This window comes from Dipodomys ordii, unplaced genomic scaffold (assembly GCF_000151885.1).
Source record: "Dipodomys ordii isolate 6190 unplaced genomic scaffold, Dord_2.0 Scaffold26, whole genome shotgun sequence".
NCBI classification, from domain to species: Eukaryota; Metazoa; Chordata; class Mammalia; order Rodentia; family Heteromyidae; genus Dipodomys; species Dipodomys ordii.
The window spans coordinates 6,033,755-6,050,230 of record NW_012267242.1 but is presented as its reverse complement, the minus strand read 5'-3'; the positions used below and the strand labels follow the sequence as shown (position 1 = coordinate 6,050,230).

General features: G+C 35.4%; 1 protein-coding gene across 1 annotated transcript in view; it reads right to left on the bottom strand.

The window, feature by feature from the left end:
- Positions 1-16,476, bottom strand: part of Spata17 (spermatogenesis associated 17) — a 146,197-nt gene that overhangs the window by 73,160 nt on the left and 56,561 nt on the right. Inside the window, exon 6 of the mRNA XM_013015163.1 lies at positions 8,876-8,999. Within this exon, the coding sequence (XP_012870617.1) occupies positions 8,876-8,999 (124 nt within the window). The remainder of the gene's footprint in view (positions 1-8,875; positions 9,000-16,476) is intronic.

The window sequence follows — 16,476 nt, the reverse complement described above, 5'->3', positions numbered from 1 at the left end:
CAAAAATATACCAGTCCTATCTAAGAAACACACTAAGTGTTGTTTTCTATCACTTATTTTCCTAGCCAAATCATGCTCATCTTTTTTTAAAAAGGTTTATTAACATGTAGTAAATGCACAGGTCTTAAACATTCTGCTCGGAACATTTTTGACAGCTGTTTATTTTTATTTATTTTATTTTTATTGTGAAAATACTGTACAGAGGGGTTACAACTACATGGGCAAGAAAATGAGTACATTTCTTATCAAGCATTGTAGCCTCCTCCTTTGTTTCCCCTTCCCATCCCTTCCCATCCTCCCCCGCCCCCAATCTCCCCTCCCCCACCAAAGTTGTAAAGTTCGTTTTTCCACATAAAGACTTGTACATCAAATCATGGATGTTCAAGTTCCTTCTAAGACTAATGGCATCAGAATCTTTGAAGCCTGTGCCTGAACATTTGCCTAGTTTTTCTTTCTGAGGCTGATTTGCAGCCAAAAATAAGAGTCCTGGCTTACCACCTATCTCGGTTCCTGGCTCAGAATGGACTATTAAACTGTGATGCCTTGAATATTGTAAGAGATGTAAGACCAGAACTTTATCAAGGTGGTACAGATTTCTTACTCAGAACTCAGGGGAAAAAGGAGTGAGAAGATGAGGAGGACAGGGAACACTTGACAGAAGTAAAATTAGAAGATGCTGAGACTGGATTCATTAAGAGGTGTATAAGAGAATTCAGCATCACAGAAAAGCTTCGGTTTGGACCCCTGGCAAAAAGGCAGAGAGAAGCAGTTACATAGGAATATAAAAAATCTCCTTTGGAGTTTAATATTAGGGTGGAACTGTGAATAGCTAGGTATTTTAAAGCATTGAGTGTATAGAAGTAAGTCTGAAACTTAGGGAAGGGGTCCAGTCCTAGCATTTGAGTATTTTCTGAATAAAATATATATTGCAAGTGTGAAGATAAATGAGGTCACTGAAGGAGAAAGGGTAGACGAGGTAAAGAGCTGTTAGGAGTGTGTATATTTATGAAATCTGTGGGACAAGAGAAGCCTGTGAAGGGCATTCCTGAGAGCAGACTCTGAGAGAGGAGAAGCAGGCCACGGGGTCAAGGCGGTGCAGGGGAGGTCAGCAGTGTCAGCTGCTACGGAGGGATGGGACAGCGCGAGCAGGAGGAAGCATACCTGGCATGGTAATTAGGTGACAGGTGATCTCTGCAAAAGCAGATCCGGTTCTTGTGGCAGATATCAGACTGTAACTGATCTGAATGTGAAACAAGATCAAGGGAGCCTGATTCTCCTCTGACCATCTTCTACTCTTAAAAAACGTGGCAAGATCAGTTCCATTGAAAGGCCATTCAGGGAAATTGTCCCCTGAACCACTCTCCCTTGACCTGTAACTTGAGTTCCCTATTTCACTGAGCCGGAAAGAGTGAAACTCAAATTGCTTTTTTCTCCTGGATGGGGCAATTGTTCTAGGTCTTATCCTTTCCTGAAACTGTACTAACTTAGGTTCCTTACAAGTCTTTTAGTAGTCATCATTAAATTGGGGATGATAATACTATACCTTATATAAGGAAATTTATGAGAATTAAAATAACTCATGAAAATGACCAACAAGAGTCTGGCTCATAGTAAGCATCAATGTTAGATGTTATTATATTATTATGTTTAAAATATGCTGCCGATGACTGCTGAGATACATCATATAAGTAGGCAGACTTTGATGCAATGTTTGTATACTATAACCCTGGCTGGGCCTTCAATGCCACTAAACAATCAGTCAATTACCCCTCCCTGCATCCACACCTTTGTGATTCTCAGTATGATCATAGAAGAACATTCAAAATATTGGAAGTACTCGGGCATTAATTACTCTCTAATGTTCACTACAAAAGATTCATACACAATCCAGCCTTCATTTCAGTCCTTCTAATGACAGAATGTTGAAGTCTTTCTCATCTATTTTACTGTACACATTTATGTGCTACATCACGTCGGACCTTCCCTGTGTCCAGATTTACGCACCTATTTCATTTCCTGTATTTCCAAGCTTCTTCCCCACCCACCCCACCACCAGGTAACTCTTTTATAAACATGTACAAGTGTATGTTCCTAGTCCTTAACACATGAATTGGTTGTCCATCTTTAGAGGTATTAAGATGTGCATTAAAGTATTTATTTCAAATTAACATTCTAAATATTATATTTATAGGAAGGAGCCAAGTTATTAGTTTATGAGTGTTGTCCTTCTATGACTTTTGAGGTTATTTTTGTTTCTATTGACATTTTTTTGCTTGTAAATGGGATGTAGTAAAAAAAATGACAAGTTGAAAGGCAGGAAAAGGAGTATTTTGGGTGTCACAGCAAGATTTTTAACACTTCATTCTGCTTCCTCAAAGAAAAGGCAATGGATGATGATTCTATTCCTTTCGTGTATTACAAGATCATAAAAACCTTAATGTTAAGAGAGGCAGGAAATAAAATGTAGAAGCTAATACCTAATTCCTTCTCCTGATGGTTCAGTCATTGGCCTTTCTGAAGAGAGACTGCCAAAAGTAACAAATAACCTCATGGTTTTCTGATGTGGTCTACCCACGTGAGACTATGCACAGATGATCAGACCTGAAGACCTTCCACTTAAACTATGGATCCAAAGCTCAAGGTCAAATCTTTCTTTACTACATAGTCTCCTGGAAAGAATAAATCCACCACAGATCCAAAGGATGAAAAAGTACCACCACCAGGATTTTTGTTAATAGAGAAATAATTGATGCTTTATGTAATCCCATGGAGATGAATATAATAAATTGCTTGGGTTACATGTGAATTATGCATGTAAAAATACCATAGGTGTCAAAATGGTGTCTGGGTTTCTTTCTCCTTTTTTTGCAAGGGTTCTAGTTTTTCTGTCTGTTGGCACATGAACTCACTGAGAATCAATGTTTCTACGCATATGAACTCATTTTAGAGCAGGGGAGAATTGAGTCTCACTCAGTAGAGCAAGTGAAGTTCTCTCAAGAAGGATCACGGACACTCACAGACCTGGGGTGAAGTTCCTTCCAGACACTGAGGTCACAGACCCACCCCTTACTCTCAGCTTTTCACTAAGACTGATTGCACTGAGAATGTCATCTCCATTTTTAGAGCATCTTTGTAATCAAACAGAGTGATACAGCAGTCCTCCTTCCTTTCATCTATACAAAAGAGAGGCTGGAAAGACTATGATGAGGACCCCTCCCCCAGCTGCTCTGGCCGTTTCAGCAACAGGCTTTCTGTTGAGTTCTTGTTCACTTTTTCTTTGTGCAAATATTCACTCAAATTCTGGGGAAGTCAATGAAAGCAAATGTAAGATTCTTCATGCAAAACTTAAAAAACGATTTCTCAAACCTCGCATAGTAATGTCTTCATTGCAGGTCTCTTTACCTCCTGTACAAAAGTGGCGGGTCAGGTAATTTTAGGAATTGGTGAATGACAGTGAGATGTAGGGTAGATAATAAAAGAAGAGGCATCTGGAGTCACCATTGATATGAAGCAGCAGTGAAGCTAAGAAATATGATCAAGTTAATTTCTCCTGTCTGTCTTTCTAATTTCCACACCAGTGCTGGAATTGCTTACTCTTCTCCTAGATATGCTGTGAATTAATTATGCTCTTAGTATCTTCAAGTCCTCTCTTCACAAACCTCAGTCTTCTCAAGTCAGATTAGGGAGAGATGATGCTGTAAATTATGGATATTATCTTATGAACCACAGGGAGGTTTATACATTTCAATGAGAAAAGAAAAAAAATACTCTAGAAACATTTATCTGACAGTGATTAAGTAAATGTCCTGGGTTAAAAGACAAAAAAAATTGCTCAGAGTTAGTAAATGGACATCAGGTGGAGGATTTGAAAATATCAAACCCAAATAAAACACAGACAATTATCCTGAGTTATGTGTGTATCTTGTATCTATTCACCTTTTCCTGTTATCATATTAACACAAAAATGAGGTAATATTGCTCATCTGAAACTAATACTATGAATAATTTAACATAATATGCTTTATTTCAAAATAGTGGTGTCTATAGTTTGTATCTTGAAGTCTCTGCAACTTAGCTGACCTCCAGGAAGATCCTTACAAATGCTGCCAACATTTTAGAAACTTCTTTGAAGTCCAACAATGGGCTTTTGCATATATCTACCAGTAGGTGGAGCAGACAACATAATTTATTACCCAGGAACAAGGGCAAAAGAATGAATGTCAGTGTACTCCGAATAAAACAGATCTGCAAATGAGATTTTCTTCAAAGGAAATATGCCCTGTATATGTTGGATTTAGTTTGACTGATCACTGAATCAAAATAAATAACTTTATTAAATAATCAATCTTTGCAGAAAGATAAATTTACACATGGTGGCAATGCTTGGGTTTTACTTTATTCAAATGAACTGAAATTACTTTTCCTTTCAAAAAACTTTTACAGGGACAAAGATTTTTTTTCTTACGTGTTCTTTTAATAAGGGCGCTAAACCCAATCCTGTTCTACAGGTGATGGAGTGCATAACAAGCAGTATTTTCTTGGAGATATAATTGACTAATCTTATTATGTCTGTGGCAACAAATTAACCTTATTACTACTAGCAAATGGTGATTGATTATTTATGCAAATAAGTTACCAGGTTGAGCTTTCTGATTGAAATAAACATATACAAAAGGTGCTTTAATACAACTTGAACTTTTTAATTAATAAAACCCTGAGGGGTCTATTAGTTCACTCATTGCAATATTAGTTATTTACTTGTGTAATTCCTATTAGCACAAACATATTTGCTTGAATAAAGATGAGATAATTAATACCAATAAAAATCAGTAATAGTTTTTGAAACTATTTTAAGACATACATTAGATTTGTATTAAAATAGGCTTAATGCTGACTTTAAAATTGCTATTAACATACATCAACATACAAGAATAATTTTTCAAAAATTATTTATGTATTAAGTAATAATACATAATCTCATTTATTAACCATCTCTGAATTTAACAAAAAATTGGCTTCTAAAATTCTTTACTTTTGTAAAAGCATTGTTTGTCTAAATTAATTTTGTATTTCTACTTACTTAAAGTTAAGCTACATAAAAGCAAGGAGAATTAATGATATAGTTCCTAAATTGTTGAAGCTTCCAATAAAATGACATTTTATTTGCTAAAAAAGCTAGAGATTTTTTTCTTTTAAGGAGGGCAATCAAACTTTTTGGACTCATAATTTTCATAAGATTTACATTTAGACATTCATTAGTCTTTGAGAGTTCCTACAGATACAAGTTAAAGTTAAAAGAGATATGTCTTTTAAAATCAATAACTTTTTGGCTAAGGATGTGGCTTAATGGTAGACTGGTTGCCTACATGCTGTGAGGTCCTGAGTTCAATTCTTCAGTACCACATTAAAAAATCATTTTTTATTTTACACTTCAGTGTTTTTATTTTTTTGTTTTTATAAAGGTTATGTACCGAGGGATTACAGTTACACAAGTCAGGTAATGAGTACATTTCTTTTTGGACAATGTTACTCCTACCCTCAATTGCTCCCAGTTTTTCCCTTCCATATCAAACCACAAGTTGTATAGTTCATTTTCAGCATAGTGAATACCACTGTTGCATTCACTGTTAATGTAATTTGAAATCAATGTTCATAAAATAAGCAACAAACTTAATCTAAACAACAGTATAGAGGAACACTTTTCTTGAGTAATTTCTTAAGAAAAAAATTATATCTTCAATTTAGTGTCTACTCAAAAGCCAAGACACTCTAAGAAAATGAAGTGTGTTTCTTTTTCACTGAATCTCTCTTAGCTTAGGGAAACTAAAAATTTTTTTTATTAAATAGAACAAAGTAGCGCATCATATCAGTAAAATCATAAATATAAATGTTAATTTCATTGACATAGCTTCTATATGCTGTAGTAGAAGCTAGCAGTTCTCTTTTATTTTAAAAAGTTGCTTGACCATAGGCTGAATGTAGGGAGAATATGCCTGTGTCTAAGCCTCACGTTGCATATATTTATACTAAATTTTGAGCATGTTATCTGCAGAAATCAACAGATTAAGATCTATATCCACTTTGGCTTAGATAGTTATAGCTTGCCATTGTGACTCATAATAGTTTTAAAATTCGATATCATAATAAAAATACTGATTTAAAGCTAAACAATGCAAATTGGTTGGCAATATAAGTTATAGAATATGTGAATTTTCCAGTACTATCTGAACAAAATGGACAGAGCAAAGTAGATGATGTCACTACTAAATTTAATCACCAAAAAAATGGAAGTGTCTCTTTTCTCCCTGTATTCACAGGGTTGTCCTTGTATATCTACACATACTTTGTGGTTGAATATTAGTTCACTACAACAATGTATACTGACTCATCAGGGCCAGTTAAAATCTTATGTTTTTGTGCTACTATTCTCCAAGGGAAAGTGACTGGACAGACTTTCACCTGTAATACCCTGACCTATATGAAGCCAGTGTGAACTGGAGGTGGTGGGAACTAATATATAGACGCTGGTATGAACTCATCATTAGTTATCATTAGCTATCATTAATAATTAAGAGTAAGAAAAGAAGAGAAATGAGAAAATGAATGCTTCTAATAAGTTAAACTAATAGAAAGCAGAAATATAGAATATTAGCTTTTGCTTGGCAAGTTAGCTAAATGTTCTTGTTGTCATTTACTGAATGTCTTTCTAAGGGCCTGGCACAATATAAAGATATTACATTTAATCCTCATAATTTTTATTATCATAGGATTCATTGTCTCACATGTAGAGTGAAACAGAGGCTCAGAAAACTCAAAGTAATCTTACACTATGTGGGAGAGCTGGGGTACAAATTCAGCCTAGTCTGATTATAACATCCATTTTCTTTTCGTCTTACTATACTGCCTCAACATTAATCATTTTAATGGATGACAGCAAATTCTGGAGATGAGGGATCACAAAAGCAAGGTTTGCATACTTCTGAAAGTCAGCGTCAATGGAGGAAATGGAAGCAGCACTCATTGGGCTCGTTAACACAAACATGTGGAAACTCAAAAGTACCAGTATCTGAAAACTCATTGGAAGGCTATGAGTCCACTCTCCTCCTCTGATGCATAAATTTGCCTAAACAGTTGCTTAATTTTAAGACTAAAATGAAATCAAAATAGTTAAAGAAATAATATATGTAAAGTCTCCGTGATAGACTCTGGCTATGTCTATTACATTATTTTTGCTAGCAAAACTTAGAGGTTTGATTTGTTTGTTGATATATATATATATATATATATATATATACATATATATATATATATAATTAAGGATTTTTGGTACTAGGGATCAAATTCAGGGCTTCAGGCATGCTAGGTAAATGATGTACATTCTCAGACCTTTATTTTTTTATTTTTATTTTCATCTCTGTGTGGAATGAACAAATACTCCAGTTAACAGGATTTCAGCACATTTTCTTTCTTTATTGCTTTCTCTAGTTCACCACTTCGCCTAAGTATAAATAGCACAACTAAAATTAAGATTAAGAAACAGTCAAAGTGTCAAGAGGTTTTGGCATGATCAAATTTAACAACTGCACCCTAAGGAATATATTATCAACTTGAAAGAATTAACAGTATTAATAGTCTTCTTAACTTTGTCAAAATAGAAATTAATCATAGGTTGGGAGAGAAAAAAATTGCTAAAAAGGAATTCTTGATGTGAATTCTAGATAAAATCAGAGCTCATCAATTTTACAAGTAAAATTCTACATTGCAACTCATATTAAAAGATTTTTCTTGCCTCTTAATACTAAAATTAATTTCAAATTATTGTCAATTTCAGTAAAAAAAAAAAAAAAGTTGGCTTGAGTGCCAGAGCTACGTCTGCTAGCTTTGTGTTTGTAAAGACAGCCGCGTTTGCTTCCTTATCTGCTAGATGAAAGTAACTGAATGATAGGGATCAAAATCATTACCACCATTAGCCTACCAAGTGTGGATCAAGGTGCTGGAAAAGAACTTTCCAAGCAAGCACGAGCTTTCTACTTACTGAACTCCTGTGTTTGAATATCTCTAAGAACACATTCAGTCTTGAGTCACTCTGGCACTCACTTGGAGTAGCCCAGCCCTGAAGATACCTGACCTTATGACTCTGGCTAGAACTATGGCACTGGAGTTGGAGGTTTATGAGAAAAATATATAAGTCTGGAATTGCTAGCTCTGGTTAGAACTCTAGTAACAAAACACACATCAACCCCTAACTCCAAGTATTTTAACCATATTTCTCTGTAGGCAGAACAGTCTAGAGTGGATGCTTTCTTAGCAATCATGATGAAATCTGAGGTATTGACATCTTAGCAGGTGTGAAAGAATAAACATCTAAATCTTTCAGGTTCATATCTGTCGTTCTATATGAACATGTAATTGCAGAATCCATTTCTTTACAAGCTTTACCTGAAAACTCCCATCAAAATTTGAAGCAGGGCAAAAGACTGGTTTCAATCTCAACATTCACTCAATAGAGGAAACATGAAAGCCGCCCCTGCTTACTATTAATTTGCTGTGCATGATCCACTCGCCACACAACACTAAGCCCCTGGGGATAAGCGTAGAGAGTGAGTTGAGCCCTCAGTGTTGTGGCATCACGGTGGTGCACCTCACTGCGGGCTTAGGCCTCTCTGCCAGCATCTTCGCAGCGGCTGCCTATACGAAGAGGCTGTGCGCAGAGCCGTGGTACCCATGCACCTAGCCAGGAGCAGGCGATTGGACTGAAGTAGTGTCTTTGCGGTCTCTTTGCAACAAGTCATGTCTCACTCGGGCTGCTAGTTTATCTCTGTCAGGCTAGGGGCCCAAGTGGCTTCCGGGAGCTGTCAGGAATAGGCAGACCAACCTGCTTTGTGCTGAGGAGGTAATGCATCTTTCGGGCTTGGTAATTTCTCTCCTTCTCTTCCTTCTCGATGGCAGCCTTCCTCTCCTCTTGTTCTTTCATCTCTGCAAACTCCTCCAGGGCCTCCCTGCATCAAAATCATCTGCGGTTATTTCTGACACTATCTGATGAAATTCTAATTCTGTCTCTGATGATTATCAAGTTTTGGGAGGGCAACCGCCACCACCACGTCCATCATCAGCAGTGCAATCTATCTTACCGGTGTATTTTATGTGAAACTTTGCAATCTTCAGAAAGCATTTAAGTGATTTGCAATGAATGAGTTTTTAGAACTCCAGTGCCTATACATTAAAATTAATTCAGTAATAGTGCAAAGTAAGTGACTTGCTACATTAGCAGTTTTATAGTTAAAGATTTAGCTATTTGGAAATACATATTCCAAGGAAGCACTTGAACCACGGATTTCCTTTAAACTTTGGTTTTATACATACAAATCTCTCCTTATTTTGTATATCTATTAACAGGATAATCTTGAAGTATAGATACTGTATAGATGCTTAATTGATTGCAAGTTTACTTAACAGTTAAAATAAGACCAATACAAGATATCATTTAGTATTCAACATTTAAAAGGCTGACATAGTGCCCAATTGCACAGATAATTAACATTAAAGATTAAATGAGTAAGTTGAAGCATTTTTTCAGGTATGACAAATTGCATTGCTAGAATGACAATTTCTTTATCATTTATGTGTGCCTAAAATGTAAACAAAATAGGATTTTAAATGAACGATGCAAAAAACAGATTATATTCTCAAATACGGAAAATTAACTAATCCTTTATTTTCATAGGACAAATTTAACTATCCATGTCAAAAGTGTATCTCTTCTATGAGTAAAAATTTAGTAAATCATCTGAGCATTTTCCTCAAATGTATCAGGGAAGTGTAGAAAAAAGTATTCCAAAATAAATAGATTCTCATTTCCAGTTCAAGAACTAGAAATATATATTTTTGTAATTTTCTGTAGAGGCTACTAATACAGTACTTCCCACAAGGTTACTTATGAAACACATTGACGTTTAAAAATCACCAGGTTATGCTATTGCAGCACAGCAATTTTTTTCAACATAAGATTAAATTGCAAAATAAATGAATTACTTGGAGTGGCATGGCCCCCATTTTGCCACCCTTCTCTTGAAAATTGCTTATTAATATGAAAAAAGGAGCCCGAAAATAGCCTGATTTACTTTATGCATAGTATTTAGGGGGCTTCTGAACACCTAGAGCTCAGCTAACTGTACATTTAGATTGTGTTGGCAAGCTGGTGCCATGACCTTTTTGACCTGCATCTCAAGGCTATTATTAATCGCTAAGTAACCTGGTAAAGCCAAACAAATTTGTTTCCATTGAAAGGATCTCTATCTGTGTCTGAGAATTTGTTCCCTACCAAACAAACCTCATTTAACTGTGTCCATTTTTGACAAAGAACCAGGAGTTAGAGGAATTGGTGACCTTTCTTTGTTTGTAAGGTACAGATTTCAAGGCAGTTACATATGAACAAATGGGAAATTTTACCAGGAAAAATACAATCAATCACAGGTTACGTTAAAAAGTGACTCCACTGTTAATTTTAATCTTTACTTTTGATATTAAAGTAAAAATAAACATCTTCAATAATTCCTCTTATTCCCTTTTAACATAATGTAGAATAACAAGTGAACTTACCAATAATCTTTGTGTGTGTGTGTGTGTGCGTGTGTGTGTGTGTGTGTGTGTGTGTGTGTGTGTGTGTGACCTGTCCCGGGTAACAAATCACTGAATGACAGCATAGAATTAAAAATCTCTAGACTTTCAGATTTTCTAGCACCAGACAGGCTGTAGTCATTTCAACATAAGGAACATGCAGCTGATAATTTCTATTGATTTTGCCAGGCATATTCCCTTTTATCTTTCTTGGACATTTTTCATAGGTTTCATCGTGATATTTCCATGCATGTGTATAATGTACTGTGGTCATGTCCGCTTCCCATTAGCCCTCTTCATTTATATTATGACCCTGAGATCTCCTATGTGAAAATCCCAAGACTTTCTACATCATTTTCATTCTCTATTGTAGTTATAAGCTGCGTTGTTAATTGCAACTGTTTTGTACAACTACCTAATGATAATAATAAAAAAAAGAATTTGGTTACCCCACAAAAATATTTTGTGATATCAGTTTAAAATTATAGAGCAATCACCACTGTAATTTCACCAATATTATCTATTTTAAAATATATTTTATTTATAACATTTATTGTGGTAATAATATATCTTTATAGTCTAAGGATAGTAGCACTAATAAAAATAATAGTACCTACTAGGAAGCAATATAATGGCTCCTTAAAAGATACCTGGTTATAAATGCTTTGCTGTGCTACTTACTGTTTAACCTAGGTGTGACATATACTTATTTCTGCAAAATTATTACATGCAAAATTATTCACATACTATCTTTTTCCTCAAGCTACTGCGAGGATCAAATGGTTAAGCTATGTAAATACTCAAAGTTGTAATTGGTTAAACAGTAAAGAGCTACCTAGGCTCTAACAGTTTATAAACATTTACCATAAGCTAAGAACTAGGCTACTACAAATCTTTCATGCTTTTCCTAGCTCTATTGATGATAATCTGATGAATGTAGACTTTGTGGCAGAGTATGGCATCTAGTTTCCTAAGAGACATTGGGCACAATACAAAACCTTGGTTAGTGAGGAAGGAGAGACAGGAAAAAGCATGCAAATGAATTTCATTTTTCTCTGTCCTTCACAAAGTACTTACTCTGAGGAGTGGTTTCACCATGCAAACCTAGGGGGAAAAATTTGTAGCTACCAGTAGTATTGGATGCTGTCTGAGACTCAAAGCTAGGTCTCACTTGGGAAAATCAGCCATCCTGTGTTACCTCTTCCTCAGGCTGCATCTCATGACTGGGAGTTTGAAGGGGGACACATAGCCAGATCCTTTGGCTTCCCCTGGGATGACTCTCAAGGGCCATTCCAATCTCTGAGCTTCTTGAGATTGAGTGAAGTCACTGATAAAGCCCAACTTCCTTTACCCTTGTCCTGCTTTTCCATAAAGATATTGACAAAAATGCTCTCCAATAAACTCATCTATCAAATCACTGCCTGATAGCCTTTCCCGTTTAGGGCAGTGTACCCTCTCTTTTCCTCACTCTCCTTGCCTTGGTCTTATACCACCAAAAATGACGTAAAACTTTAATTACTGACTTATGGTTTGCTTTGAAATGGTTCCTAGCTGTGACATTTACATTGCTTCATTTGGTACTTTTACAATATCATTAACTGCATTCACAAGTCAGGAAACTAGAGTCACAGAGTTTAGATGTCATCCAACCCCCCCCCCAAACTTAAATTTGGATCCAGCTCTGACTCCAAAATCTATGCAATGCTTAAATTACACATTTTGGCTAAACTAGTATTTTATTTAGATATCAATAGGACTTCTCGTTTTGAGAAGTGTATTTTTGAGAATATTTTAGTAACTTTTATTTTTCTAAAACATACAAAGAGAAAAAAAGCTTTTCCACCTGGGAATAAGTTAAATAACCTTTCACATCGCATTATATAACAACATTATCTATGTGTGACCACGAAATGTGAAATTTTCATTTATAGCAACAAGTCTCCCTTTGTTAAGCTGTACTTGCTATTTTTTGAGCAAGTAGGGAATGCTAGTGTACATTACATAAACCCATAAAAAGAAACTGGAACTGAAAAAATGCTTAAAAGATTGTTGGCACAATGCAAATAACAATCACTCCCACAGGGTATGTGGACCAGCCCCTGCTCACCTCTCCTCCCACTACCCACCACACCATCTCAAGCTAACCATGCTTGGTCACAAGGTCCCTTTCATGTCCCAGCTCACCATTTTTCTAGCTCGAGAACTCACTTCTATTGTATTGCCTGCCTTGGCATTCCTTTAGTGGAGACTCAGTTCTCCTCCCACTGGTCTTCTCATTCATAACACTACAGTTTTGGTTTCCCCATAAAAGTTGACAAAATTTATAACCATATACTTATGAATATATCTACTTACTTAGTGTCTCCCCACTAGGTTTGAACTCCATAAAAATAATACTTCATTTGTTTCTCATGTTTATTTGAATGAACAGGAAAGATTTTATTAACATAGATAGTCCTGAGTAGTAGGACCATTGTGCCTGCTATAAACTGTTTTAAATAATTAACAATTAAATAATTAATTTATGCTTTCTTACACTGCGTAATTGTGTGTGTGTGTGTGTGTGTGTGTGTGCACGTGCGCGCAAGCGCCCACACACTTGTCTTGAACTCGGGGCCTTGAGCTTGTTAGGCAAGTGTTTACCACTTGAGTCAGATTGCCAATCCTGACTTTTTAAGTTGTTTCTTGAGTTTTCCTAATTTCTGAGTCATTGAGAAATGTTTCTAGAACTTTTTTAGAAAAGAATCCTGCCCCAAATTAAATTATTTCCACAAACAAATCATCCTAAATATGAAAAATACTTAAACTCCCAATGACATTTAATATGCAATATCTAGCATTATATGTAAATAACTGGAGTCTGTACAGTTGAATTTCATTCAGTAGAGTAATTAAAAGCTTTCTTCACGATAATAAACCCTCAGCAAGATGGCTGCCCATGCCACAGAAAAGGGAGGTATCTATTTATTTAGTGTTAAACAGAGAATCTGTACTTAAAATTTTTTACTTCTTTACAAGGTCAGAATCCAAAAGCAAAAGCCTTTACCCTTTCTTGTAAGAAGGCTTTTTAGATCCCCTCACAACAATAACTCATCACTAGCTGTTACCACTCTTATAATAGTATATTTCTAATTTACAGCTCTAATATATTTTATAATGTATGATAGCTATACAGATGCATACATACATTTCTGTTGCTCCCTGTCCTAAGAGACTAAATGTTTTCATCCCTCCAAAATCATACATATGATGAAGTTTAATTTTCCAAAATCATAGAATTTGGAGGTAGTGGACAGAAGTTAACACATCAGTGTGGCCCCAGTAGTTGAGATTTGTGTCATTATGAGAAAAGACACGAGAGAGATGCAGTCTTTCTTCACCCTGTGGGGATACAATGAGAAGACAACAATCTAACCAAAAGAAGGAGTATTCTCAGCAGACACTGAATCTGCTGGCTCCTTGGTGTTGGATTTCCTAGTCAATAAAACTGTGAGGAATAAATTCCTATTCTTTGAGCTACTCAGTGTCTCATTGGAGTGGCCCAAACTGACTGAGGCAGGTCCTGAAGATCAGGATCAAAGTCTATTAACTACTATGATCCTCCCAAAATATTTGGCTTAATACCTGGTATCACAGATATTAACACTGGCATAGAAGCCCGTGTTGTGGCAACTCAAACAATTGTTTTTATAAAGGTGATATACAAAGTGGTTACAGTTACATGAATCTGATAAAGAGTGCATTTCTTTTTTGGACAATGTCACTTTTAAACAATTTCTTAGCCAACTAGCAGAGTTCATCATTTTTGATGGTTTCATTAGGAAAAATTCGATTAGAAGATACTCTGGAATCAAGACACTTTTTCTATGCCCAATGGTTTTAAAGGTGTAGCCACACCTGAGCACTGCTAGAAATGCACATGGCTCAGGCACCACATCAGACATTCTGTGTAGGACTCTGAGGCCATATCCTGTGCTAATGTTTAGAAACCCCTGCTCTGAACAATGAAAACTTTCAGGTCATTAGAGGACTAAGAGGTTCAGTTCTATTCCCTAGTATAACATAGTGAAAAAATGCAATCAGATATGGGTTATGGTCCTAATGTGCACATCGCCACATTAGCTAAAGTACCAAAAAGTGCCGCAAGAAGATGTGATATGTGTATCACAATTCCACAGAAGCCATAGTTTTAACAGAGAAAGGACTTGAAAATTATATGAAAAGCACAAATAACATTTTAGAGAAAACTGCTAAAAATACCACATAGATTTCTCAAATAAAACAAAAAAGTCATCATCTGTAGCATCTTTAAAAAGACAAAAAAGCTTGAAAAATTTATTTGAAGCCTTTCTATAGTTCTTAACTATGTTCTGAGGGCAAATGAAGTCTGTCTGGATTGCTGTTCTAAAACACTTTCAAAGTAAAAGATAGTCAAATAGTTGTAGGAATTACTGTGGTCTATTAAGATAGGAAAGTATTACTGTTAAGTTTATTGGCTATATTTATACTTTATTTTTAATAATTGTTTTCTGCCCATATGTCCATACAAATTTAGCAAAGTAATTAGAAAACAAAAACTAAGATAAAGTTAGTTTAAAATATTAAGCATAATTAGACATTCCAAAAATATTTTAAGGGTAATTACATCTTGTAATAGACTATCTAAAAGGTTATATTTAGGAAACTTTTTCAACATAGTGTCTTGTACATCTCACTGTTATGTTTGGGAAGTTCTTTTCATTCTAAAATCAAACAAAAATGTCTTTAGTTACTCTTGCGAACCTTTTGTTGCAGTATGAAATAAGTCTCTCTTCAAAATGTCTAGGCTATTTTAAGAGTTAATGTCACAAAGAGGAAGTCTCATACACGTTTAGGATATTAGAAGAAATAAAGATGCATAAATCTAGTCCCTGCTTTCAAGGCATTGCAAATAAAACAGCTGATAATGAACTAGACTACTGACAGAGTAAGTCTATGAAACAAACACAAGCACAGTATATAATTTCAGTGTTTATTTCTGATTATAGAGATTGGAAAAGGCTTCAGAGAGGTGGTGGACTTGTAGTTGGGAAAGAAAAATGAGAAACATTTCAGTAAGCAGAGAAAGGAGAGATAGAGAGGAGCGGAAATGAGGCCGGGTCTTTCCCAAGAAACATGTGCCCTATTTAGTAGACTCTGCCCACCAACAAAACATAGGGGAAATGCATTTTGTAGCTTCCTGGCTCTGGGTTAAAGAAGTACTGCCAGCAAATAGGTGCTCTACAACTAGATGTTTGAGAATGTAAAGAGTAGTCAAGATCATAGTGGCCAATGTCATGAAATTAGAGTAACACCACCTCACTCTGATTATAGTGATGATCCAATTGTCCTATTACCTCATTTAATGCCTTCACAAGATTTTAAAAAAGCAATTCAAAGATCACTCATGTAAATCAGTTCTTTCCTCCTCCTGGCTCTTTGAATCACTTCAGTTGAAAAGTATTTTTTTTTATAAAGAATGTTTGTATGCTATTCTTTCTGAAAATATGTGCAGTGTAGTACTTCAGTGTAAAATTATCTTCTTTTAATTATTCTGGATAGTTACTTTTAGAAAGCAAAATTTTATATTGAGTATATCACACATTTGAGAATAGTACTTAGCTAAATACAAGTATAACAATAGAGGTATTCAAATAGTACACTATTTATTGTGTTTCAAGCACTTCATAGACATTTAAACCTCACATCCCACTACAGTTGAGAATGGCAGGCATTACCAGCAAGGTAATGCCTTTCTCTGTTATTTATTAAATGAAATCACTTTATACATGGTAAGTTGGAGACACATCATGGAGGCTTTCCCACATAAAGATAGGTCAA